Below are 26,674 nucleotides of genomic sequence, written 5' to 3' on the forward strand. Positions count from 1 at the left end.
ACGCCGCGAGACTTCTCGCTGGCCCCCATTGGCAGAAAGAAGGCGCGCAGCGGCGCGGTGCTTCCTGGGAGACGTAGTCCTAGCGGCCTCTCGGTGCCTCATGGGAGATGCAGTCCGCGCCGCGGCCGCAGCGCCTCTGGGCCGGGTGTCTTCCCGTGCCCCACCTGGAGGGGGCGAAAAGCGGGGACTCGGGAACCCGCTCCGAGGAGATCCCAAGCAGCGTAGGCGGCTCCTGAGAGGGCGGCCTCCAGAGGGCATTTCTGCTTTTCATAGAATCATAGAATAGTTTGAGTCAGAAGGGACCTTGAAGCCCATCCAGTTCCAACCCCTTGCCATGGCCAGGGCCATCTCCCACTAAATCAGGCTGCCCAGGGCCCCATCCAGCCTAGGCTTGAACACCTCCAGGGATGGGGCAGCCACAGCTTCCCTGGGCAACCTGTACCAGTGCCTCACCACCCTCCTTGTAAAGAATTTCCTCCTTATGTCTAGTCTAAATCTGCCCCTCTCCATTTTACACCCATTGCCCCTACTCCTATCACTACAAGCCTTTGTATAAAGTCCCCATTTTTTTTTTAAGTCATTTTAAAATGGTTTTAAGTCACTTTGAAATGGGATTTCAAGAAGTAACTCACACACTAAGTAAAACACCAGCAGCAGGCTTGTGCAGTTCAAACATTTATTGCAAGGCATTTCAGTGACTGGACTCCAGTGCTCACAACAGCCAAATGTCCCGTGAGGAGCTGAGGGGATCTTTTCTGGCATGATCCTTGGGAAGAAATGTCACTGCCTGCTTCCAGCCCAGTTCCTCTGCACCCTGGCTCCTACAGAAACCACAGTATGCAAGCAAATGCAGATCCGACATTCCTTAGCAAATAACCTGACTTAAGGTTTTATTTAAACATAAATGAACCTTCACTGCCACCAGAAGTAGTTCTTTAGTTCTCTTTTCTTTTTTTCCATGTCTGTTTGCATCTTGCTGCTCTCCATTTTTTTCCACTGTGTCTTCCCCCTCCTTTTTTTTAACTGTCATTCTCATTCCTGGAAATTTCCTTTTCAAGCATTTTTCCCTTTTCTAGTCTCAGGCCCCACAACTGATATCATCAGAGTGGCCAAAACTTTTGCCCACAGAAGGCATGTATAAGGGGAGTCCTTTTGTGCATAAAACACTCTTGCCAAAAGGAAGCTCTAAGCTGCTAAGCTCCATACATACAGACCCTAAGAAAAAGAACTTGAGAGAAGCAGATACGAAGTCTCTTACACCTTCCAGCAGCAAAGAGGTAGATGCAGAAGTGTGTTTCATATAAACTGAAAGGGAAAATCTTGTGGGCAAATCCTCATTAACTCCTTTTGTTGGCAGCCCTTTTTGCAAAGCACCGGAGCGTTCTCATGGCTGCTGCAGCAGAACAAATCATTAACAACTATTACATTGGTTGGATACACTGGCTAGGCTATACCTGGCTTGTAGAATGGGAGCTTGACACCCATGCTAATGAATTAATACATTCCTTAGGTGGAAAAAAAAAAAAATCAGAATTTGGATGCAGCTAAGTGAGACAGTAGTGATTAAAAAAAAAATATCCCCAAAATCCCTAAGCTAGGCAGGTTCATCTTCAAAAAGGAGAAATAGAAGTTAAACATGGCAAAAGTACATTGTTATCAAAGACATTTTTATGCTTCCTCTTATTCAGCTCTTTGCCCTGTGGTGTAAGGGCCATTTGTGCGTGAAAAGTCTTGTTGATCATCTTCATCCAAATCCAAAATGTCTGGGATATCATCTGACTCTGAAGACAGGTCTGTAATAGTGAAATCTGGAACCTGCATAGGAATGAAATGTCAATCAATTTAAAAGTAAAACCAAATGAATTTGTGCAGTACTTCTCACTGAAGTCAGGAAACAAAGATGATCAATCACTCTAGAAATTAGACCTAAAATACCGAATACATCAATATAAACTATTTTTATACTATGCAAGATGTGGAACAGCTTCTTAGAAGGCAGGATTTTATTGTAGAGGTGGAAGAGAGCTGAACTTAGTGGAATTTATTTCGTGAAACTGGTGACTGGAAAATTGAGAAAGGAAGCTGTTAAACTTATTTTGCCTTTCTTCCTTCCTCCAGAGCACTAGGCTATACAGAGTTACCTGCCTTGAGAAACTTTCTATGGATGCTCCACACTGCTCTGCCTGCCTACCACCTCAAAACTTTCCTGAGGAAACAAATATCTGGAACTGCAATTCCATTTTGTTCTGTCTTTTAACTGCATGTACAGTATTCTGTACTGTTAAGCAGTACCAGATTTCAGGAATTGCCAGAGACATTAGTGGATACATGGATGTTACACACTTCTAAAAATGTTGGCTAAGACACTTAGAAGCTTAAATCCCAACCCTTAAGTCCCCTTAGTAGGACTTAGATTACTTAGGGACTTGTGAAAAACGGGATATAATTAAGCAATTTACTCATAACCAAATTTTGTTTTGCCTCAAGTGAAAAATATCTATAGCTTGATTCATTGTTAGCTTTAATGTTGTTGATGTGCCATACTTGGAGCCATGCACAGTATCAGTGCATAGTGACTGACAACAGGACTTCATTTCTGCATGTACCAAGAAGCAGCAAGTTGAACAGGCTTCTAGGCATTTGTGTAACTTAAACTCGGTGCTGACTGGAGAAACAGTTTTAATCCATTCCCTAAATGCAAAACACCTTGCTTATGACTTACTTTTGTGAAAGATAGTATGCAAGACAAATAAATGCTTTGCCTGCTATGGAGGCTTGTCATAAGATAAAAAAACCACAAAGGATAAAGGGATTACTGTTTCAGCTATCAGGTTGCACATAGCACTGAACATGAATCACTTAGTTCCTTAGAGAGTAGGTAGCCATAGGGCACGTGGGACTTAAAAATATTAATTAAAATATTAAGTAAAACTGAGCTTCGGAAGAATTTACATGCTCAGTAACTGTGTCTGACCAGTGATAATTTTTCACTGTATCATAGGTTTAAGACATTTTGATTACATGTTCTGTACACGTAATTTTATATTACATGTAACATGTAATATTACATTATATACATGATGTTCTTACTGACAACAGGAGAGTTGTTTGAATTTAAGTTTGTACTTTCTTTATCTCAGTGCACACGTAAGCAGCTGACTCCTTTAATGTGCTAGTAAGATGTTCACAGCCATGAAATAATTTAAAATTGCAGTGTGTATCTGCCAGCAAAGTAAATGATGAGAGCTGATGTCAGTATGATTTATCTCAAGTTTCAAACATGCTAAATTGTTTAAGAATATCATATTCTGACATCCGCACTGGTCTAACTACAACAATGCAAAGCCCATTGGTATTACAGGCTTGATTAGGTAAAGAACCTTCACTTCCACATCACTTTTCACAGTTCATAGGAAGTTAAGACAAAACAGTAAGTCAATTCTTGCAACAAATAATGCCAGATATGACTTTTCTCCTGGGAAATGCTCATGTCAGTACTATCTTAACTCTTAATTATTCCACTTTTTCTTGCTCAATATATTTTCAGAACTGAACCATTAGCAATTTGAGAGATTTTGTGCACTTTCAGAACAAGCACTTATTTTTTGGATATAGTCTCCAACAAAAAATAAGATTTCCATTTCAGTATGAAAAGAAATACATTTAACAAAACACTGTGCACAATCCCTCTGACAAGCTTTTGCAAGTAAGACTTTTTGATCATACAAATGACCAACAGATCATGCTTAAAATTTATTTACATTCCACTTTTGCTTTTTAATTAGATGGCTTAGATAAGGTTTTAAGTGATTTTTTTGTGGATTTTGTTTTCAAATAAAGAGAAATTATTTTTCAGTTACTTCCAAATCTTTTCACCTATTTTACAAACTATATAGTATTACTTACATTACAATAAAAGTTGCAGTTCAGAAAAGCTTACTGCAATAAGAGTCAAGGAGTGGGGAAGATTTCAAAAGCTCTCCACCTTTCTCTAGTTTGGGGCAAGCCAGCTGTGTCCCTGCAACTCCAGTCCTTATACACAAGTCTTGTAATTTGAATTTAACTAGTGTGTGCCATTATAAATGTTTGTGAAACTTTTTTTTTTATGTAATATGGAGCTATTTAAAGCTTCTATAGCAATGAATTATCAGCAATGATAGAATAAATAAGCCTGGAAAGGCATGAAGTAGCATGAACCTTTTTTGAGGGAATATCTTGAAAAGAAACTATAATTTTCTGAACTCTATATACATCTTAAATAACCTTACCAGTAATAATTGCTCTTTTACTATTCTAAACTTTATCATCCCAGTTTTTGTGCGACTAACAGCCTTTTACACCGTTCCATTTAATCTAGATCCTATTTGCCTTGCTGCAAATAGGATCGACTATTTCCTATGATTTTCAATAGATCTAGTCTTTTTTAAAAGGTTCCAGAGATACTTTGCAGCTTCTAGCCCAAACTATATCCTCAAAAGTGCTGCTGGATTAAGAGCAAGCATCTGTGCAGCACAGCTGAGCTGTTTGATACATGCAGTTATACAGAAACGGGAGACAGCAGGAAAAAAAAGTTGAACAGGCTCTGCTCTGTCAGTATCTTAACTTTTCCTCCCTTTGAGAGTTTTAAGCAGTTATTAGCGTGCACTTGAGCTTCAGTCCACTAGGGCAAAAACCCCAAAGATGGCTTTGGAAGGTGTCCACATCATTCTTGCCTCCAGTGAGCACTTTAATAGTGACTCTCTCAAACTGTGCTAGAGAAAAATACGAAGTTTTGTCCATAGACTTATAATTCAACTAAGAGTCTAGAGATATGCTGTACTACATTACCAGCAGGAAGACACCTCTGCAAGCCACAGGAACAATAATCTAGTGCTGTCCTTATCAGAAAAGTAATAGCTTAAATGCACAGACTTTTAGTCAACATAATAAAACAGAAATGTATTGATCTGTTGTTATTCATCTCTCTCTTCCTCCAAGGAAAGGTTCCTAAATCTATTGTGGGGCATGGACAGAAACTCAAGACTTTTGGGATGGGGTAGCAGCCAGAGCAGAATCCAACAAAACAATCACACCAAACAGCATGACATAGGAACCCACATACAGCATTTTGGTATAACAGGCTGTATAGACTGTTAGCCCAAGCCTTGGGTATACATTTAACTGTGCATTCCTCTATTTGTGATCACCAGTTGTAGTTCAGCTGTCAGAAGACAAAGTAACTTTTACACAGAAGCCACCTAACACTGCATGGCAAGGGAAAAATTATTTGAAGGCCTAGACAAGTAACATTTTTCCTCATTCTACTCTATCCGTTCACTGACATTTAGTAAAGCTGGACAGCCATCTATGCTATCAGGAAACAACAGTGCAGCTTAAGGCAGAACACAGAGACAGAGTTGCACTTGCATTAATACTACATGGTGCTGTTCATTCTCAGTCCACAAAAGACAACGAACAGTTTGAGTACCTCCTTTGACTGATCACCTCAGAATGAAGGTCTACAGCCTTCAGATTTTAAAATACATCCAAGAACGATAATTCCCTTATCTGAACAGCCAGCTACTCCCAGATTCCCAGCCAATCCCATTCTGTTCCCAAGCACCTCTGCAACAGTGGATGCAGTCTACAAATCTTATTACAAACTGAGATACAAAAGGATGTTCTCTGGCTAGACCCATTGAATCCTTAAAGTAAACAGAACTAACTGTTGCAAGAATTGCAGAACTCTTAACTCAGGTCCTCCTAGCTGAAAAGTAATATCTCACCACCTCATGCTCATTTGATGTTCAACAGCCTCTTACAAAAACCAAGATTTTAAACATGGAAGTTAAAGGAGGCTTACAAATAAGACTCTTATTACAGTATAGTTTAACATCATACTTCTAACACAGACTCCAAGACTCCAAGACCAGCCCTGATTTAACAGCTAAGCAAGCCCTCACACATTAGAAGGGCAGACTACTTTAGTTGTCTTTAGTGCCTGCCTTGTGCCAGGTGGAGGTATTGTTCCATGTAGCAACATGGCCCCAGGTGACAAGCTTCCTTCCAACTTGATTTTCACTTCACTTTTAGTGACCTCTTTGAAAATGACTGCAACTCAAAGTTGCACAGCGCTTATATTAAGAACAAAGACAACTTACCTGCACAGCCCTAAACTAAGGAAGCTTATTTCTTAGTGGCTATAATTTTCTTCCAGAGGAGGGATTCACAGGATTTACTGAGAAACAATTCAAACCAAGCAGCTGAATGTTAATGTACATTTAGGCTCAAAAGAGGGTAAATGAAGTTAAAACAGGTTGAAATTGGTGTTTGTAGCTGAGGAGTAGATACTGTTTATAGGGAGCCAGGAGCCAAAACAGGTAGCCAGCAGTCTCACACACACACAGAGCAACTACTGCAAAGGCAGGACAGGTTTTTGTCTACATCCTTCTTTTCAATATTAGAACATCCATCAGCTCAGACCTTAGGTCATCATTAAAGGTAAGGCAACAGCACATAAAAAAAGGCAGCAAAGCTAAGACTGAATGGAAAGATGCACAGGAATTCAAAGAGGAAGGAAGACACTGCAGCAGTACCTTATCTATCTATATACACACACAAACACATTTTCAATGCATGTCTGCTTCATTTGCAGTTCAAGCTTGCTTTCTGCTAGACTCAGTTTGAAGGAGTCACAGAACAGCAAGTTAAATTTTTTTTTTTTTAAAACACCACTGAAATGGAGACAGACTGGCTACTGAAGCATTTATTACTAACATACAAAATGAATTACAAAAAGATGGCTACAAAAACAAAACACACAACAGCAGGCACTTGGATACAAACAGCATGAGTCTTATCTTTATACTGCAGATTAAAAATATATGGATAATTATTTGGTCTGTAACTGGAACAGGCTCCCCAAGGAAGTGGTCAAGGCACCAAGACTGTCAAGAGTTCAAGAAGCATTTGAGCAATGCTCTTAGTCATACAGTTTAGTTTTAGGTAGTCCTGAGAGGAGCAGCGAGTTGCACTTGATGATCCTTATCGGTCCCTTCCAACTTGAAATATTCTACAATTCTGTGGTCAGGTTTCTGTGTTACACAATAGTAAAATTTATATAGTTAATGCTTGCACTGTCACAGCATTGCAGTAACTCCAGCTGACTCGTTCAGAAACCCCACTTTCAACTCTGCAATTCTGCACTCACAGGACTTTTATGCATAATAATCAAATATGTGATGTTGCCGCAGCAAAAAATGGAATTTAAGCATACCTGCTTATACTGCAGCGCTTTTAAATGCATTTCATAGTATGCAAGGCTTTCATATCATTCTGGTAGCAATTAAGCAACAAATCAAATGCTTTTAGCTACAATACATTTCATTTAAACTAATGGTATTAATTCTATTAACAAGAATGGTGAGGTTTCTTGACAAACAAGGCATCTTGACAACTGTAAGCTGCCAGTATTTAAGCATTCAAGACAATTCTGAATTTTTACTGTGGCTTAACTACACAGGACAGTAGAGCAAATGTGTGGGAATGTCCTTTCTCTGTATCATTTGCACACTCTTAATGTTTACAGATTTTTCTTCCAAGGCTTTTTTGACAGCTACAGTTGCTATGGCCACTTGTTTGGTCAGTCAGCAGAGTACATGCATGCTATGCATTTTATTCAGTAGTGTTCAGGCTGTTTGTCTTTCTGGCTGGAACTTTTCTTCCCTTCACCTTTGCTCTCAGCATGCTGAAGGCCAGGCAGTTGTGGTTAAAAGGGACCTACCAGCCAGTTGAGCGGTGTGTTGTTAACAAGATAATCCATCACATCATCCAGAGACTCCTTCATTTTCTTCAGCTGTCCTTTGCTAGTAGCAAGAAAGCTGTCTGATAACTCTTGGAAGGACGATGCTGACCAGAAGCTCTGGTAGACATCACCTGCCATTGACCCAACACTGTAAACCTGATCCTGCACATTCTGTGGCAGCCCCTGTAGGCTTGAGACTAGTGTGAGGCAGGTGGTCTGAAGCTGCTGAGTGAGGCTCCGTGCAATAGCCAGAGTTCTTGACTCAATGTGCTGGAAACAAAAAGCATAACAGCATATTAGTATCTTTTTATGACTGCAGCAGCTTTACATTGCTTAAGATGCAGGAAGAAGCAAAGTAAAGAGCATGTTGGCTAAATAAAGCTATAGCAGATAATAAAACACGTCTTAAGTCTGATACTTCTTCAGTGCTCCAAATACATTGTGGAACAGAAACACTGGCGGCTTCTACCCAGCAACAGATAAGCAAGCACTTGTTTCAACTCTGGATAACAAGCCACAGCAGATAAGTACACTTCATCTATGAACCAGTGTTTAAAACTACATAGGACTCCGTGAGTCTGTGCCCATGACTGATGTATTCTGAGAAACTTATTTCTGATCTGTCCCTATCAGGTAAGGGAGTCCTAGCTGATCTAGGTATAGATATCCCAACAAAGGTGCACATATTAAACAGGAAAAGCATTCTTTCAGGAGAATGAACCCCAGAGCATTTGCAGAAGTAGGTTCATTTAAGAATCTGGGTTCCCCCTGTTTTTCATAGTGGTCACTATTCAGCAACCTTGAGCTTTGGCATTTGCATATAAGTTTCTGTGCAGTTAAGTTGCTGTGCACTTTGTATACCATCGAGGTAATGTTAAACTAACTGTCCCTGAACTATTTAATTCTGGTTTATGTTTACATCTATTTACCTCAGCATTACTGAGTTCATCACCATCATTTTGGCCTGTATTTTTCTTCCATTCTACCCAGGACTGATAAAGCTTTTCTTGAGCATCAAGAAGTTTCTGATTGGCACTATTCATGTTCCTTCTCGCATACTCGATCTGAAATAATAGCCAAATAAGCGTGTAAAAAGAAGTCCATTACACAGTTCCATTAGTCCTACCCTACCTGCTTTGTAAGCTTCTTTTTAAATACTTTAGAAGTTCAGTATAAAAGACTTACGGAAGCATAAGTGTGTTCCTTCTCTTCAAATAAACTGCTTCCAGTTTTCTCTCCAAGATGATATGTAGAATGACCGTCTGCCTCAACTATTTCCCTAGCATCCTACACAAGGATTTGAAAGCATATAAAAGGCCGTGCCTTTTTATGCACAGTCTGTCCTGTACAGAAGAGGTATGTCACTGGGGTAAGGCTACTAAGTACCCAGGAATGCTCAGGGATACCCACAGCAAGAGCAGAGAGCCCGTGAAGAATCCAACATTTTATTAACAGAAAGGACTGTAGTGTTTCTAAATTGAAACACCTTTCTTCACTGAGTGGGAGATATCTGTGTCAAAACCAGCACTCTAAACCAGGAATACCATTTTAAACATGTCACTTCTATTTTTGCTGTGCTGAAAATTAAAAGCAACTGTTTGTTAGTTTACATCTCAGCTGGACTTAGGACATCTCCTGAATGGTGGTGAAAATCTATGAATGGGAAATGCTTTACATTTAGAAAACGCATTTAGGTTGAGTGAATAATTTCAGTTTTTCTATGTATCTCTTGGCTGCTTTCTGCACTTTAGAACTATGCCAACATTTGCTTTTTATAACTCAAGTTTAAACTTACCAGATTAACAGTGTGGTGGAGCTGAGAGATTGTCTCCTGGCTTTTCTGTTTAGCATCTCTAACTTTGTTTAAGGCTTGCTGGTAGGCACGTGTGCGGACCTTTGAAGACAGGGATCCTAGTCTAATGTAGTAGCTTGGCTTTTGAACTCCAACTTCAAAACCTTCAACTTTCACAGCTTCTTTCTCTAGACATATAGAAAGGAAGCAAATTGACCACTGGAAGAAAACTTAAGAAGCCCAAGTCTGTCCTGTCTGCTTGGGAACACAGTGAACTTGTTTAGTACTCTTTAGCACTAAGGTAGGTTGATAGATCACCTTTCAGTTTGCTTTCCTGTGAAGATGCTATTACAACAAGCAAGGTGAAAGGTAGATTGGTAACAACATGCTCCCTCCCCACTATGAGTAACAAATGGATGATTGCTTGCTTCTCTCCAACATAAGTATTCCAACAAAACTGAACCTTGAATTTGTCTTACCTAGTTCTGCTTCTGTAAGTGGGAGATACTGGTCCACAAGCGTCTCTGATTTAGTGAGAGCACTGTCCACACCACTGCTCATCATCTGCACCACACGACTTCCCAGGACAGTGTTAATGCTGCCATTGACAACTGACTTTGTCATTTCTACACTGTCTTGCATTGCTTCTTTAGTCTTGCCCACAACTCCAGTGATTGTGTGAGCAACAGTTTCCTTGGCACCAGTCACAGTGGTTGTTACAGCTTCTCTGGCTCCAACAACTACATCCTTGGCATTGGCGACAACCTGCCATAGGAAACAGACAGCTACAGAATCCAGGAAAGCTAAAGCTTGTATAATTATTGGTTATCTAGCAGAAATTCTGCCCTAAAAACATGTGTATGAGACAAAACAATGACTGCCACACAGCCTTCAGCTCAAAACACTTCAGTGAATGTAATTCAGACACTATTTGTATCACAGAGACCTGTTCCAATGTCTCACCACTCTCATGGTAAGGAAATTCTTCCTTCTATCAAGCCTGAATCTGCCCCTCTCCAGTTTATACCTGTTCCCCCTCATCCTATCACCACAAGCCTTTATGAGCAGCCCTTCCTCAGCTTTTTTGTAGGCCCGTTCCAGGTCCTGGAAGGTCACTGTAAGATCTCCTCTGAGACTTCTCTTCTCCAGGCTGAAGAAGCCCAACTCTCTCGGCCTGTCCTCATATGGAAGGTGCTCCAGCCCTCTGATCATCTTTGCAGCCCTCCTCTGGGCCCATTCCAACAGTTCCATACCCTTTTTATGTTGAGGATTCCAGAACTAGACACAGTACTCCAGATGAGGTCTCACAAGAGAGGAATATTGGTTTTTTTAATTAGAAAGAGGCTTAATGGCCTCCCACAGGCAACAAACAACTCTACAGAAATACCTTTTACTTCCTCATTGCTTCTTATTGCAGTCTGTCTCCCTATATTTTTAGTAATGATAGAAAAGAAGAAAAGCATATAATTCTGCTTATCACATGTACATGGAAAGAATTTACCTTGTCTGTAGGTTGATTCAGTATAGGCAGTCTCTCTTCAATTTTGTCTAGACCTATACATGCATAGTTGTTGGCAACTACAACTGTAAAAGAAATTAGAATAGTTGGTTTTAATTTGTTTTATCTTCTTTAGTATAAACAATTGCAGCTGAGAATTCATTTTGAAATAAAGCTCATACAACAATGCTGTTAATGTAGTTTCTTTCTCTTTTCAGTGAGATTCAAGGCAGCAAAGCTCAAGATAGTTTTAGAGTGCCAAAAGAAAGCTCACGTACCCATCTGCTACATTACAAACAACTGCTAGAACAAGCTGAAGTACCTGGCCTTCCGTCACTTAAGTAAAACCAGGTATTACAGCAGCCTTGTGACACAATTACCAAATTTAACCACAAGTTGTTCTTGGCGAGAGAAAGTACAAGGTAGTATTTGAAACCAGGTGAAAGGTGAGGAAGGTGTTGAGCAAGAGACTCTGTTACCACCTGGCATATCAAGGAGTCAGTCAATTTAGTGTTACAAAAGCTGGAATCCACTTTGGCTCTAGATTTTTTTTTTAAAACTGTATACATCTGCAGTCAGTTACTCAACAAGCCAGGCAACAGCTTCAGTCAGCTACCTGAAACAGCACTCCAGACCAGCATGACCATTCTAAACTAAGTGCATCTCAATATATAAAGAAATTGGTTTAATTAAAACTATCAACAGGTCCATTTTTGCCTTACTTTGTGGTTCCAGTTTCTGGATGATAGGCATAGCACTTGTCATGGCTACTGAAGTAATAGTCTTCACTCCTTTCTCTGCTATCTCACATACTGACTTCAGGTAAGGATGATTATCCTTTGTGGTGATGTAAGCTGTGGACACCATATCGTAAGTGGAGCTCACCAAGGGAAGGTTGACAACCCTCGACACAATGTTCTGTTTCAAAGAAAAAGAGATTAGCCAACTCCTGTTCTTCTGTGCTAGAGGTAAAAAACTACAGGGCTAGGGCTAACTCTGACATACCTGCTGTGGATCAATTGCTGCCAACGCCATTTTTTTCAGGTCTTTAACCTTACACAGCCTGTGAAAGAAGTATATGAATTATAGCATCCTCACATCTACTTCATCTAATAACCAGATTTTGAAACTAACAACCCTTTTGTTATCAATCACATTGATCAAAGCGATTAGGAAGTTCACATTTGTGCATACAGTAGTTATGTTTTACTGTGACAATTCAGAAATTCAAAACTAATTACTTTGTTTGGTTTAGGCAACACAAGTAGGGCATATGCGAGACAGGCTTTGGGGTAGAGCAGCTCATCACAAAACTACCACAGAATTACCGACTGGTGGATTAATTTATACTCCTAGAAGAAGTATTGGGCTTATCTGTTGAGCTAGGACAAAGAAATACCAGCCAACAAATCACTAAACTTTAGTTTAGGATGTCTAAGTAAGACAAGTCATCACCAAGACCATTAGATCTTCTGTTACCATAAGTGAGTCAAATTTGAAATTTGAGTTATCATTGCTGTCCAAAAGTTGAAAACATATGGAAGTAACCTCTGCTCAATTCTCACAAGTCACTCCATTAAAACTAATAAGTTCATTATCTTTAATGCCATGCCCAACACCCCCATAGGGCTCCCCCTGCTCGGCTTACTCAAAAGTTAGCCTTCTTGTTAACACACCATAGGACCTTTCCACTACAGAAAATCTCTCCCTTATGCTAATTTAGACTTAAATTATCCATCCTACATTGAAACAGAATGCAGGCACCAGTCAGTCAACAAGCCTATGATACTCAACTATTTTATTCCAACATGTACTGCCATGGAGAACAGCTCTTCCTATATGAGCCCTGTAAAAGGAAAAGGGATACAAGAAGAACCCAAAGACGTACACTGTCATCCTATGCACACATGCAAGCTCAACAAAAATTGCAAGAGGCACTTTTTGCATTGATATCTGCATTGATAGTTTCATGTGACACAAGTTCCAGAAGAACCTACATAAATGAAAGGAACAGAAAGGCAAGCTAAAAGTCAGTCATCAAAATGACTGTGGTTTTCAAGGCTTTCTGGTAGGTTCAAAGAGCTAACAGCAGTTTAATTTCTCATACATCTGACACTAAGAAGACTGTGTTAGTACCGTGCTTGGGGTCAAGTACAACTTTTCCCCATTACATAACAGGGAACAAGGACAAAAGCATTCTGTTAACATTTTGCAGGCATGTTTCCACACTTGTTTAAGTATGATAATACATACACACGCCATAAGGCTAACGCTTGTTAATGAGACTAACCACTGTACGTGGAACATACAAGCAGGTAACAGACAGGTAAGGGTTACAGCAGTAACAGAAGCTTTCCTTCATCTATCAAGTAGTGAAATGCTCCCAAAAGCCTATTCTGCTTCTCCTACAGCCTTACAAGTCAGATTGAGAGTACAATTGAAGTTCAGTCTGAATCGCAAAGTATGCTGTAGAACAGGAGAAGACACTAACAGCTCAGAGTTCGGCCTCTGAAGAAAGAGGGGCCCTTACTTCAACGATTATCCAGTGTTTGTAACACATCTCAAAAGATCCAGCCCCGCACGGCATGGATTTGAATTTTAGTACCCAAAACAAGACTTATTCTGTGTAGTTATTCCTGTAGTTAAAGACAGGAAAGCTAGGGTCCCGCACAGATCCAGAGTTCCCTCAAATACTTCCAGCTCTGGCAAACGCCAGATCCACTTCGCCTGCACCACCGCCAACTCCCGAAAGCGCATTTGGGAGACAGCGGGAGATCCTGAGCAGAGAATTGAACGAAGCTAGACACGAATTCCACTTCTACTTCCCCTCTCTGTAGGGGAAGAGGTTAAAGGCCAGAAAGCAGCAAGATGACCCGCGCAGAAGAGTTCAGGAGCCTTCCCCGGGCCCCGCGGATGGAGGCGCCCCCATCCCCACGCCTCCCCCAGCGCTTTCTGGATCTCCCGGGCGGCCCTGCTCCACCCTGCGGCAGAGTCAGAACCGCTCTACCCGCCGCACTCACCCTCCGATCAATAGCCAAGCGCCGCCGCTGCTGCCGCGGAAGCCGGGCCTCGCCCCACTATTTATGGGGGAGCGGCCACTGTGCGCCCAAGTCTCGCGAGAGGAGGGCCCGTGCCCGCCGCCGCGCGTCACCGTCGCCCGCGGGGGGGGCGGGGCGAGGGTGGGGGTGGTGCGAGGAGGGGTGGTGTTATGGAGAGGGGAATACTTTCTTTTTTGTTTTTAAGGTAAACCAGAGTTACCTTTCATCCAAGTAATTGTATTTTTGAAAGTTGGAATCATAGAATTATAGAACGGTTTGGGTTGAAAGGGGCCTTAAAGATTATCCAGTTCCAACCCTCTGTCATGGGCAGGGACACCTCTCTGTAGATCAGGCTGCCCAAGGGCCCATCCAGCCTGGCCTTGAACCACATCCAGGGATGGGGCATCCACAACTTCCCTGGGCAGCCTGTGCCAGTGCCTCACCACACTCATCCTGAAGAAATTCTTCGTTATGTCTAGTCTAAATCTGCCCCTTTCCAGATTATAGCCATTTCCCCTGATCCTGTCACTACAAGCCTTTGTAAAAAGTCCCTCTCCAGCTTTCCTGTAGCCCCTTCAGATACTGGAAGGCTGCTACGAGGTCTCCTCAGAGCCTTCTCTTCTCCAGGCTGAACAACCCCAACCCTCTCAGCCTGTCCTTGTATGGAAGGTGCTCCAGCCCTCTGAGCATCTTTGTAGCCCTCCTCTGGACCCGTTCCAACAGTTCCACATCCATCTTATATTGAGGATTCCAGAACTGAACACAGTACTCCAGATGAGGTCTCACAGGAGAGGAATAGAGGGGCAGAATCACCTCCCTCGAACTGCTGGCCACGCTGCTTTTGATGCAGCCCAGGATACGGTTGGCCTTCTGGGCTGCAAGCGCACGTTGCCTGCTCATGTCGATCTTCTCATCAATCAGCACCCCAAGTCCTTCTCTGCAGGGCTGCTCTCAGTCACATCATCCCCCATCCTATACTGAAACCACAAATTCCCTTCTGATAGTGTGTTTTCTTTCAGACAGTGTTTTTCCAGGCACTGTTCATTCTTTGGAGATGACAGCGTCTCATGCGAAGTACAGTCTGTGGTGAATAGATGTCTCTCTTTCTGTAATCACCTACATTTGTAGCCTTTCCCCATCTCAAGTGCAAGGTCAAGCAGAGAACTGGAGCCAAGCTCCAAATTAGCAAGAGATTTGACTGTTGTGAAGTTCATAATAACATTAAAATTAGTCCTTGGAAACTAATAAAATATGCATAAGAATTCTGGGAAAATTTATACATATGCATGTAAATGGGAAATACATTCTGTCCCAGCTCTGGTCTCATTGCACAGTATTGATGGAGACTGGTCCCTCATGTTTCTCAGGCCTGACAAAGGATGCTTGCTTTCTAAAACTCCCAAGTCTTAGAGAGTGTATTTGCCGGCATTTTTGATACCACCACAAGTAGCCTGGCCAGGAACAGACAAGTTACAGACAAAATGCTCTCCTCTCCTGCAAATCTTTCAGCTTATCTAGTTAGTTAAAAAAAAAAAAAAAAAAAAAAAAGAGGCGAGAGGTTTGGCTGTGTTGGTGTTAAAATGATCATCTCTCTTCCTTAACCCAGCACCTCTTAACAAGGAGGACTTGTCCCATGTGGGGCGGAACACAGGTTGAGCAAAAACCAGAATGAACTGATTCAGAAACTGCCAGGCAGTCCCAAGTCTCTTAGTGAGCTTCCTGCTTGGAAAGGCAAACCTGCCTCCAGTCTTCTGCTCCAGTGCCATAGGTTCAGTTCAGTAAGCTCAGCAATAAACATCTCAGCAGATTTAAACATGCATTTGGTGTGTTATGACCTCTGTAATTCCAAAGGTGAAGGTGCGCTTCACATTTAGCCTATAAACAAATAAGATGCACATCACAGTCAGGGATATCAAACCAGCAGGGAAAAATACTTGTGGGCTAAGGTCCAAATACATATTTGCAATTAAAGATGTATTTAGCTCGTTGTTGATGTAGTGACAGGGCATTAAATGAGAGCAACCTGACAAAGATTCAGGCCTCAAGTGTAATCATACTCTACAAATGTACAAACAAATTCTACTTGGGCCAAATATTTTTCCTAAAGGAAATTTTAACTTACTTCTGAGAAAACTTTAATCGTTTTAGTGGTTAAAATTTACAACAAACCAATTTATCTCTAAGCCACAAAGACTTCTCTATGCTGTTTCTGCTTCCAAAACAGAAGTCAGCCATGCAGATTCTGTTTTAACTTCTACTGTTTATAACAAATGGACATCTTTTTCTGTTCAACAATGTGACCGGACAACATATTCCACCAATACAGAACAGTACCATAAGAAATATCAGTATCTGCCCAGGACAGGAGAAGAAGGCAATGTTCCTCATTTTACTGATCACCAAGTAGGGTCTGAGGTTTACCTATAATGAAGAGAAGACTTCTTGCAAAGCCTTGGTAGCAAAATATACAAGCCATCTATTATTATTATTATTATTTACTTATTATGTACATTCACGTTACAGTGTTACAAAATGTCATTTGCTTACTTCTAGAGAGATTCTGACCTTAGCTCCCACAGAACACTATCTTCCTGGGGGAAGAAGCCTTTTTTTTTTCCCAGCCTGTTTCAAGAAGACCTTCCTAGAATGGTAGTTCAGTTTGCTACGGCAAAGAAATCACTTTCTTCTTGTTCCAGAACAGAGCAGACAGAAGACTATTCTCAAATAAACCAGGAATTTTCACTTCTCTGGACTTCTTTATTATGTCTCTCTTACGATGCATACCAAACTCTTCACAGGCATTTCACTGTTTTCCTTGCTTTGTTGTTATCTAAGATCTCTGTTCATTTCTCATTCACAGTCATATGGCTTCACCCATGACAACCACAAAATTAATTAACCTCTTTGGTCAGGGGTGTCTGTAATGGGAATTCTGGAGTATTCCAGTGATATTAGTTACTAATATGCATCACCATTATTTGTAGCACAAGAACACCTGTGACTCATGCAGCCCAGAGACATGCTTGCTCTGCCAGAATGCAGTAATTAGAGTGGATATCAACCCTCGCAACAGTCTTTGGCAGGCTAGGAATTCAGGTTCTGGACATATTTTTATTCACAATCAGGTCCCCTTTTATATTTAAGTCAGAGGGGCTTATTCAATTTTCTGAAAAATATGAACTTGCCTCCTGAAAATCTTGTCTTGGTAACAAAGTATGCTGGCGGGGTTATCTCTTGGATGAACCAAATTCCTCAAATATCTTAAAACAGAGACTGCTGTTGTCCCAGTCAAGATTGAAGAAGAGCAAGGTAGTATAGTATCCAATAAAGCCGTAGTAACAGCATAAAAGCATGCCACACCAGTCACTGCTAAAAGAGGAAGGCGATAATAGTATACCCTACCCTTCTCTTTGATGTGGCAAAGGCAGATGTTTAAAGTTGTGTAATGCATCTAATGAAAGAATTTTCATTCTTTCGATCTAAATAACACATTATGACATTCATCCATCCAGGTCCATTTAATTAACATCTTAGAAAATTTTAGAAGTCAACGTACATATCCCAAACTTCAGAAAAAAGTTTAAAAGGTATGAAATTATGGCTCATACACTAAAGTTATTCATCCTCCAGCGCATCTCTTCTAAACTCGTTATACTATCTTTCATGACAGAGAATGGCTCAGGTTTCAGCTGTGTAGCATATCTCTAGGAGAGATAGCAGCAACAGATAGATTTTGGATCCTCCAGCTTTTCTGTAGGATTTTAGTACAGCAAAGAGGAGCGGCTACACTTCTCTTAATATAATGCTAATATTGGCTATTTGGCTCCCAGCAGCTGGGATCCCTGGGGACTCGCTGCAGAGGCAGCAAGGCTGGGTCCATGTTACACCACCCCAGCCAGGATCAGGGATAAACATCTCTGCAGATTTAAACATGCATTTCATTACCTCTGTAATACCAAAGGTGCACTTCACTTTTAGCTTGTAAATAAATGAGATGCACATCACAGTCAGGGATATCAAAGCAGCAGGAAAAAATACTTGAGGGCTAAGGTCCAAATACATATTTACAATTAAAGATGTATTTAGCTCATTGTTGTTGCAGTGACAAGGCATTACATGAGAGCAACTTGATAAAGGGCAGCCAGGGTGGTGGGTTGGCAGCTTGGGGGGCAACCCCAGCCCTGGGGACTGAGAACCTGGTGGGAACCAGGACGGGCAGGGCCAGGCTGGAATATCAGCCTGGGGCCCAGCAGGGCTGAGAGAAGCTGGAGACTGCTCAGCAGGGCTGAGGGGAGCTGGAGACTACTGCTGCACTGGTGGGACAGCCCTTTGAGCCTGACATGGAAGCATAAGGGAAACCTTAAAGGAGTCATGGCAAGGCTGGTAACCCCTCTTAGTGCAATAGAGGCCCGGACAGACAGTTTTAGGTGGTTGCAGGTACTTTCACTTCAGCTGTGGATCTCATGAGACCACAGTTTCTGCTGTTCACTAACAAGGTGACAGAAAGGCTCAAGGGGAGAGCAGAGATAAAGTCTGTAGGGACCTGAATGGCTGATACTTTTCCTTTAGTTACATATACAGTCTAATACGCAGAGCCAGAGTCAACTTATAGCTGGAATGCTACTATACTGACAAGATCTAATCAAAGAACTTCACTTGGCCTCACAGTCAGTGAATGGAGGGGTATCCTGGGGAGAAATGGGAAAGTGAGAGCTCTCCAAACAGATTAAAACTACTTATATTGAGGAGTAGGCGTGCTTCCACATCAAGATAGCTAACCAGAGTATTTTCTCAGTCTTTAGGATGACTGTTCAAAACAGTGAAGTGGTCACGTACTTAACAATGTTAAGAGAAACTATCCATACTCTTATTCTGCAAATCAGAGAGCACAGAAGGGTGGCCCTGTGGAGTTGTCAAGGAGGTATGTCCAGTCACAGCCTTAGGAAGCTGGCAGGTTTTAAAGAAGTACCTGCAGCCACAGTTTGAAGCTGTATGGAGTGAGCTAGAAGTACAAGAAAACTCTGACAGGCCTTGACGTGCCTCAAGTTCTTACCAGTAGCACCACCACTGTAGTAGTTCTTAGCAGTAAGCATTGTGGTAGGGACACAAAGAAAAAGGAGATGTTCAGAGGTGTGAAAGAAGGTTTAGGGTCCATGACTTAAACAATCAAATCAATTGATTGGGACAGTTCCTCTGGCCTTAAAGATTTCTAATATGCATATAAATAAAATGCCCTAATATGCCTATAAATAAAATATGCATCAATAAAAATGTTCTGGTTTTGCTTTTCCATGTTTATAAAAGTTGCTTTGTCATGCGAGATGGAAGTGGTTCTATTGAACAGGGAATCAACATACATGTGTTGGACACCCTGAGACTGTTACCTGTGAAATAACACAACTGTTCCCTGGGGTTTCTCACTTTTCTCCTTTCTTTCCAATCCCACACTAATCCTTTTCTAGGCTTTGAACTCCTGTCATGCATCATTCTGCCTTTGAACTCACCCACTTAAGCTGTCTGTCTACCTTACTGCTTGGTTATAGGTCTAAGTGTTTTGTATGTTCCTGTATGAAAAACTTCCATGTCAATAGTTTCCTTGCTATGATACACTTGTTTTTTCCCTCTCCAGGAAAGGATATAAGATCTGTGAGGCATGATCCTCCTTTTGTGAGTGCTCACTAATTGTCTTTACAAAGAATTGCTCAAAAATAAAGCACTCTCACCTATTGTTTCTGAGCAGCATGATCTGCAGTTTTTCTGTTATATGCTCCATTTCCTCTGGAATGTACTTATCTGCCAATGTGTCTTATCTTTTGTTAGCTGTCCAAAGATCATTACCCCCTACCCCTTCAGCTGTAACTGGGTTAACCTAATGTCTGATTCAAGAGACAGGAATTGGGTAAAAGGTAGTTCTTTGAATGCTTGAAGAAAGGCAAAGGCAAGCAGAAGTCCTATCAGTTACCCGCAGGCAGGTACTATTGCTCTAGTAGTGGGTATGAACCACCCACCTCCACAACAGAAGTCACATGTTTAATTAAGACAGAAGAAAAGAGAAAGGGACTGACTCATGCTTCCTTGAGAGGGGCAGGGAGTCAATTACACAAATCTATATACTGTACGATAATTTTTTATTAATTAAACTACTATTGTCTATAAACCTGCCAGATGTCCTTGGAAAGCTACGCAGCAACACGTTGTTACGGTACCGTCCAGTACCAGAAAGTTCGCAGCAGGCCTTCCTGTCTCATGTGACTTATGTGTTGTAACTCACATCTGCCTGCTGACATAGCCCTGTTATTTTGAGGCTTTACATAATCAAGCACAGTAGCTGAGCCCATGATAGAAGTTATCAGAAAGGCAGTCTATTTTAAAAGACAAATTACTTGATAATGACATACTATCAGAAAGAAAACTCAATATCCTAGGTATTCGGCAATCCTTGGTACCATCAGTTAAAAAATACACCAACTTTTGTATTGATGTTAATAAGATCCTGCCAAATAAGGAAAGGTTGCAAGAACTGGGTTTGTTGAGCCTTGAGAAAAGAAGGCTTAGGGGAGACCTTAGTACCATGTTCCAGTATTTAAAGGGTGCAGATGGAGACTCCCTTTTTACAAGGAGTCACATGGAAAAGCTGGTGAGTAATGGATTCTCCTGGGGAGATTCCCATTGGACACAAGATGAACATTTTTCACAATGAAAACAATCAGTCATTCGAATAATCTCCCCAGGGAACTGGTAGAGTCTCCAGCACTGGACACTTTTAAGATTCAGCTGGACAGGGTTCTGGGCCATCTTGTCTGGACTATGCATTTGCCAAGAAAGGTTGGACCTGATGATCCTTGATGTCCCTTCGAACCTGGTATTCTATTATTCTATGATCCTGTAATTGTGTAATTGTAATTGTGTAATAATGTAATTGTGTAATAATGTAATTGTGTAATTGTATTGTGCTTACAACTAGGAGAGGCAATTCTGGATGAGGAATTTGTTATAATAGATACAGCATGAACACAGGACAAAAATATCCAGGCCTTGTTCTAGAACTAAGGAATTTAATATTATTCAGGATAAAGAGCAGCAAATCACAAGGACTTAAGCTAATGCATTATCATGTTCATGTGAGAGCAGAGACGTGTAACCATAAGCCACCAGCTGAGATGCCTGTGGGGACATTATCTGAAGTCATGATTTGTGGCTGCCTAAAAGCCTGAAAAGAAATCATTCTGCTAAGCAGAGGCTGGAGAATTTAATTCTTAAGAACTTCCAACAAGGATAAGCTTTCTTCACACGCAGTACATGTGCTTAGAAGAAAGTGTGAGGCAAAGGAATTATGGGCTAGTACTGCTAGGTCTGTGCTACTGAAAAAATCACAGCTGTTGGTTTTCAGACTGTTCTGCACTTTTCTTAAGAAATCAGCATTCAAAAAATGTTTCCGGGTATTTACATGAAGTTATGGCTTATACCTTTTCAAGAATATAATACTGTTCCACCAATGTTAGTCAGTCCTGTAATAGTTCATAGTTAATAGTGAAAACAGTAACATTAAAGAATTCTCAATGTGATGCATACAAAGAGTCTCTTGAAGATAGTCCTTTCAGTATTAGCCAGCTAAGTTTCATACAATTTCATTTTCAGGGAATTTAGTCAGTTTGGAGGGTTTTTTGTTTGTTTATAATAGTAGATCTAAGCCGGAGACTCCTTCCTAGATAATAAATTTGTGATATATTTACTAAGCTGCAGAGAATCATAGTTACCATTTGCATTTAACTGATGCCATAGGGACACTGGGTACTACATATTAGATGGATTGCACTATGATGACATTATCAGTCCTTTAAGCTACTCTAATACCTTCACTCATTTGTACTTCACCAAAATGCCTTTGATATATTCTGAACACTATTCCCATTAATACCATCATTGCCTATATGTAAGGTGATCTTAGAATTTATATCTTACTCAAAGAACACTCTACTGGTTGTTTTCAAGGCATTCTAATGTGGACGTTATTTTTAAGAGTGCACTTTTCAGTAGACATCTATGGAGTTTGGGAAAGCTAAGTGGTTGAAGAATAATTTAATATTAGCAATTGAGATGATCTGCTAGGCTGTCAGCCCTCTCTGAAAGGTGTCAGGCCAGGTGATTGGAGCAGACCATTATAGTGAGTGTCTATTATAGACTATAGATGTGTTCTCATTGTAAGGATTAATACATTCTAGACAATAGACAGGTAAGAAAAATCTATTTCTGTGCTGTAGTTTACTTGTCAACTGATGGTCTGACAGAAAACTGCAGTAATAGTGGAACATGAGTAATGTTGAACAACCATCAAGTTCATTCAAGAATTTGCATGAACCCACTCATGTTGTTGAAGCCTGTACTATTTAAAAGCAATACTGAGAAATTTTAATAAATCAGAACAGTAGTTTATTAAGTGTGGTTGCTGGTCTAGTAAATTTCATTCTGGGACTGGTAAGAATTACTTTGGTGGAGAACTAGGATGTCTCTGAAGGCAATGGCTTTAAGTGTCAGGGATCAAAAAGAGTCAGCCTGCTCTTCAAGGGGAAAAAAGCCATGAGTCAAGGATGATCCCAGCACAGGCAGTGCCCTCAGTGACTGGGTACAGTCCCACAGGGTCTGTCTGAACAGGGTACCCAAGCAAGGTCAGGTTCAGTTTGGTGATGATAACAAGTCACATCAACAGTCTAGTAATCATTACATAAGGCAAAGTAATGCATCAGGGTTTAGATGAGGTCGGGAAATCCGAACAATTCAGGAGCAAGAGAAGATGGGAATGGAGAAAGGTACACGTACAACAGAGCTCAGGCTAGGACAGGATGCTCCAGCCTGGGCTTATATGGGCCTCCTGGGCCATGGACAGAGGTATGGTAACAGTCCCCAGTGAGACGAGTTAAGGCAGTTAAGTCTTGTAAGTTCCCTCATGGCCCTGAGATGAATTTGTGATTTGCATGCTTAAGAAGTCCTGTGAATGCAGAGATTTTTATATTTTCCTCTATAAACTTTCTAGGTGATGATAATGACTCAGATCAGCTGATGGGATGACAGGTAACCTAGAGAGAGAGGGCTAGAAGACACATTAATAAATCATTATTTCACTCCCCTAGCTGAAAGGAAGAGCAATATTATTTTGTCATTTCTGACAGAAATCTGTTCAACCTGTTTTTAAGACCTTCTGACAATAAAAGTTTCACATCAGTCACAAGCAATCTGTGTCCTGCCATTTATTAGGTTTCCCTAATGTTTTTGCTGAGTCTTTCCCAATGCATTTGAAGCACATTGGCAGCTCTTCTGTCTTCTGCAATGATAGAGACCAAGTATTCCACTTCTTTAGGCTGAAGAACTTAGTTCATCCAGCTCTTCTTTGGTCACATTTGTTAGCCTGATGATACTAATTCTCATAAGTTACCTCAGCTCTTTCTCAAGTAGAAGCACTTCTCTCGAACTGAAACCCTCTAGTCAATCCATATTACCAGGATTTCACTGCAATATCAGCCTCTGTCCTGGTATTAAAGCAATGCTGTCCCCATAGAGCCAACCTGTAATCTGTTATAGTTCACAGAGTCTTCCCTGAACAACATCTGCCTGGTCTGTTGTTCATTGTCCAGTGCCTGTGTAGATATTTCAGTATCAGATAACCTCCTGCATTCAACTTTAATAGATTTCATTCCTTTTATTGAGACCGTACCGTCAATATCTCTAATAAGCCATATTAATTTTGAAATCTGATGGTTGCTTTCATGTTTCAAATTATTTATAATGGAGTATATTTCCTTGTTTCAAAAGGGCGACTGACAATGTAAGACAATACTTTGGACAAACAGAAGAAAATTCAGCTGGCTTTTATAAGTGTGTAGTGAGCTACTGGGGTTTTCCATAAGACCTGTTACTATTAATCATATGACTCCTGACCTTTGCAACATGACAAAGTGTGACTGAGGTTACTCATTACATTATCTATTCTGTTTCTTAAGAGAAAATAAAACGTCGTTGCTGTTCAGTAGCACTGTGAGTACCTAACTGTTCTCTAGGACACAGTGTTTAAGAAAGTGCAAAGCTATGTAACTCATGTACAGTTGGGCAGGATGCAGGAATAAAAGAGGTGTGGAAAGTAGAAGTTACTTATTTGAAGCCATACAGCAGGTCACTGGCAATACTGAAAGGAGATCTGACTTCCAGCAAAACCCACATTGCTTCACTGAACAGTAAAACATTTAACTGTGTTGACTTGAGAAGTAGCACCCAGGCTTTCACTAATGGAAACACTTTCATAGTCTAAAATTATACCAATGGGTCAGCTATCCTGAAATGGAAAGACAATGGGAAAATTTTTGTTTCTGTGCCTTGTCCTGTATCCTCCTGTAGTTCAACAAAAGACTGAACACATTCAATGAGAGTTTATATTACATGCCTCTAGAAATCTTTACTTTCAGAGAGCATTTCAGATCTTTTTAAATAAAGAAATATTAAATTTGTCCATAAAAAAGTATAGTCTATATGAGTGCTGCTTATTTACTTAGCTTTCTAGAATACATCTATACCCTACAGCGCACAGCAATACAGCATATATAAGCTTCTCACACGCAATTCTAAAACATTTAAATCAATCTTTCTGTCGGTGACATAGACGACTATCCTTTCAGTTTGATTTTCCTTATTTATTACCATTGTACAGTGTGGTTTGTAAGTTATGAATAAGAACTTCGCCTAGTAAGATCCAGGTCCCATTATTGCTATGCAGAATCCTGACTGGATTCCAAAGCATACAATGAAGTAAGATTAGGTACTGTGTCTTGATATTAACATAGATGAGATTTAGCCACTTCTGCTACTTTCACTTGCAAGCACCAAGCACTCGTAAAGCAAATTCTCGTACAGAGAGATGGAATGATTGGTTACTGATACTTATGTGAACAGTATTTTCTTTACACAGCTTTTGGTTTGCCCTCAATAACAAAGAATATTATTCTATCCTATTTTCCTCATGTCAGAAGAAAATTGCCAGAGGTCTCTAATGCATAAAGGGTTAAATCCTAAAGAAAACATTAACTGGCCAAAGATGGTAATTTTAAGAGAAAGCTTAAATAATCTCTCAAGATCCTAGAAGAAAGGTGTTCCATATAAACTCCATCAGCCATGCTTCCTCAAAGATAAAGGTAGCTCCTTTACCATAGCATTCCCACTTAGAGTAATACTTTTCCCCCTTCTCTCACAGGCTCTCATATAAGAATTTCCCTCCACAAGATACCTCCGGTAATTCTCCACCTAAACACCATTCTCTTTTCCAGAAATCAGCTACTTCTTAGCAACTAACTACCCCTTATTCATCTGGGTTTGAGAATTTCCTTTGTTATGCTCAAAGAGATTTGTTACTGGAAGGGCATTCTTATGCATTACATAGAAATCTAAGAAGTGTGCACTACAAAACATACAAGCTTTCTCTACTTACATTTGCTTTTACTTGACAGAAAAAGAGGAAACAAGGCAAAAGAGACAGATACTGCAAATCATTTTAGCATTACTAATTTTGAGGGTTCTATGCTGACTTACTTGCAAAAGATCTTGCTGGAAAAGGCTTTGGAGATAAAATCAAGTCACAGGCCTGACAGTGTGGGAAACCATCTTCTTTAGGAACCCAAGGAGTCTTCCACTGCAGCCTTGCTCTTGCGCTTTCACATGTCTTTCTTTGTTACTCTGAGGTTTCCCCAGGCTCCCAAACTTTGTGGCTTCTTTCTTAAGGCTAAATGGATTTCTCTTAGAAGCATCTTGGGTTTTCTGGGGAGCACTGGACAGTGTCTTTTTGACAAAATTTTTGCTTTGAATATGAGCTACTGATGTGTAACTTGTGCATGAAAATGTTAATAAACCCTCGTTAAATTCCACTTGGTTCCTTTGCCATGATCTATAGAAATGACTCATCTTTTACTGTAGTACATAGTTCACAATCCCGCTAAATCAAACACTACTATTAAAATAGGCTATTAGGTGCTTGTGGAACTTGTGCAGAGTGGGCATAAGATGCCAGAATTATTCCTTGTGTACACAAGGTGATGTATTCTAGACAGTTAAGCAGAGGAGTGAGAATCAGCAGATCAAGGTTCAAAATCCACTGGTAATGCAGAGTGCCTCTCTTAGACTTCATACTGGCAAAACACAAAACTGGTGACCTAGAAGTTTTTGTCACCATGTTAGCATGCCATTCCTCTCAAACTCATCAGCTCTGCTGAGAAACAGAGAATCAAGTTGCAGGGCTCAGGCATCCCATTTCAATTAAAGTGTTACAAGGCTTCCAGACTGCAGATGCTTCTCTCCCAGTCAAATGGGAATTAAAGCTGTGAAACTAGAGTCCTTCTGTGTTGACCTACCCTAGCTTACAGAATTTGGAACTGGAACTAGTTACTTTATTTCTCCATATATTCTCTAAAAATGCCCCATGAGCACGCTGTGACATCAAACTGGTTCTTTGTCGACGGCGAGGGAAGCAAGCGGACAACTCAGTGTGAGTGATAAAGCAAGCTTCGACTTTATTCAAAATCAGCCCG

At 40.7% G+C, this 26,674-nt stretch overlaps 1 protein-coding gene across 5 annotated transcripts; it reads right to left on the reverse strand.

Annotated features, from left to right (window-relative positions):
• Window positions 1–668: 668 nt before the first annotated feature.
• PLIN2 (perilipin 2) lies at window positions 669–14,206 on the reverse strand. Of its 5 annotated transcripts, XM_054053926.1 has the most exons (10): window positions 14,094–14,120; window positions 12,868–12,919; window positions 12,079–12,136; window positions 11,796–11,991; window positions 11,077–11,159; window positions 10,055–10,340; window positions 9,579–9,763; window positions 8,713–8,847; window positions 7,763–8,053; window positions 676–1,815 (listed from the first exon to the last, which is right to left on the reverse strand). In XM_054053926.1, the coding sequence occupies exons 3-10, from the start codon at window positions 12,106–12,108 to the stop codon at window positions 1,681–1,683; spliced, it is 1,341 nt and encodes a 446-aa protein (XP_053909901.1). In that variant the 5' UTR covers window positions 12,109–12,136; window positions 12,868–12,919; window positions 14,094–14,120; the 3' UTR covers window positions 676–1,680. The 5 variants fall into 5 exon arrangements, with proteins under 5 accessions (XP_053909904.1, XP_053909901.1, XP_053909900.1 ...); XM_054053925.1 differs by lacking the exon at window positions 12,868–12,919 and having other exon boundaries at window positions 14,094–14,196; XM_054053929.1 differs by lacking the exons at window positions 8,713–8,847; window positions 12,868–12,919 and having other exon boundaries at window positions 669–1,815; window positions 14,094–14,206.
• Between the last annotated feature and the right edge of the window lie 12,468 nt (window positions 14,207–26,674).

The sequence above is a fragment of the Cuculus canorus genome, chromosome Z, assembly GCF_017976375.1.
Source record: "Cuculus canorus isolate bCucCan1 chromosome Z, bCucCan1.pri, whole genome shotgun sequence".
NCBI classification, from domain to species: domain Eukaryota; kingdom Metazoa; phylum Chordata; class Aves; order Cuculiformes; family Cuculidae; genus Cuculus; species Cuculus canorus.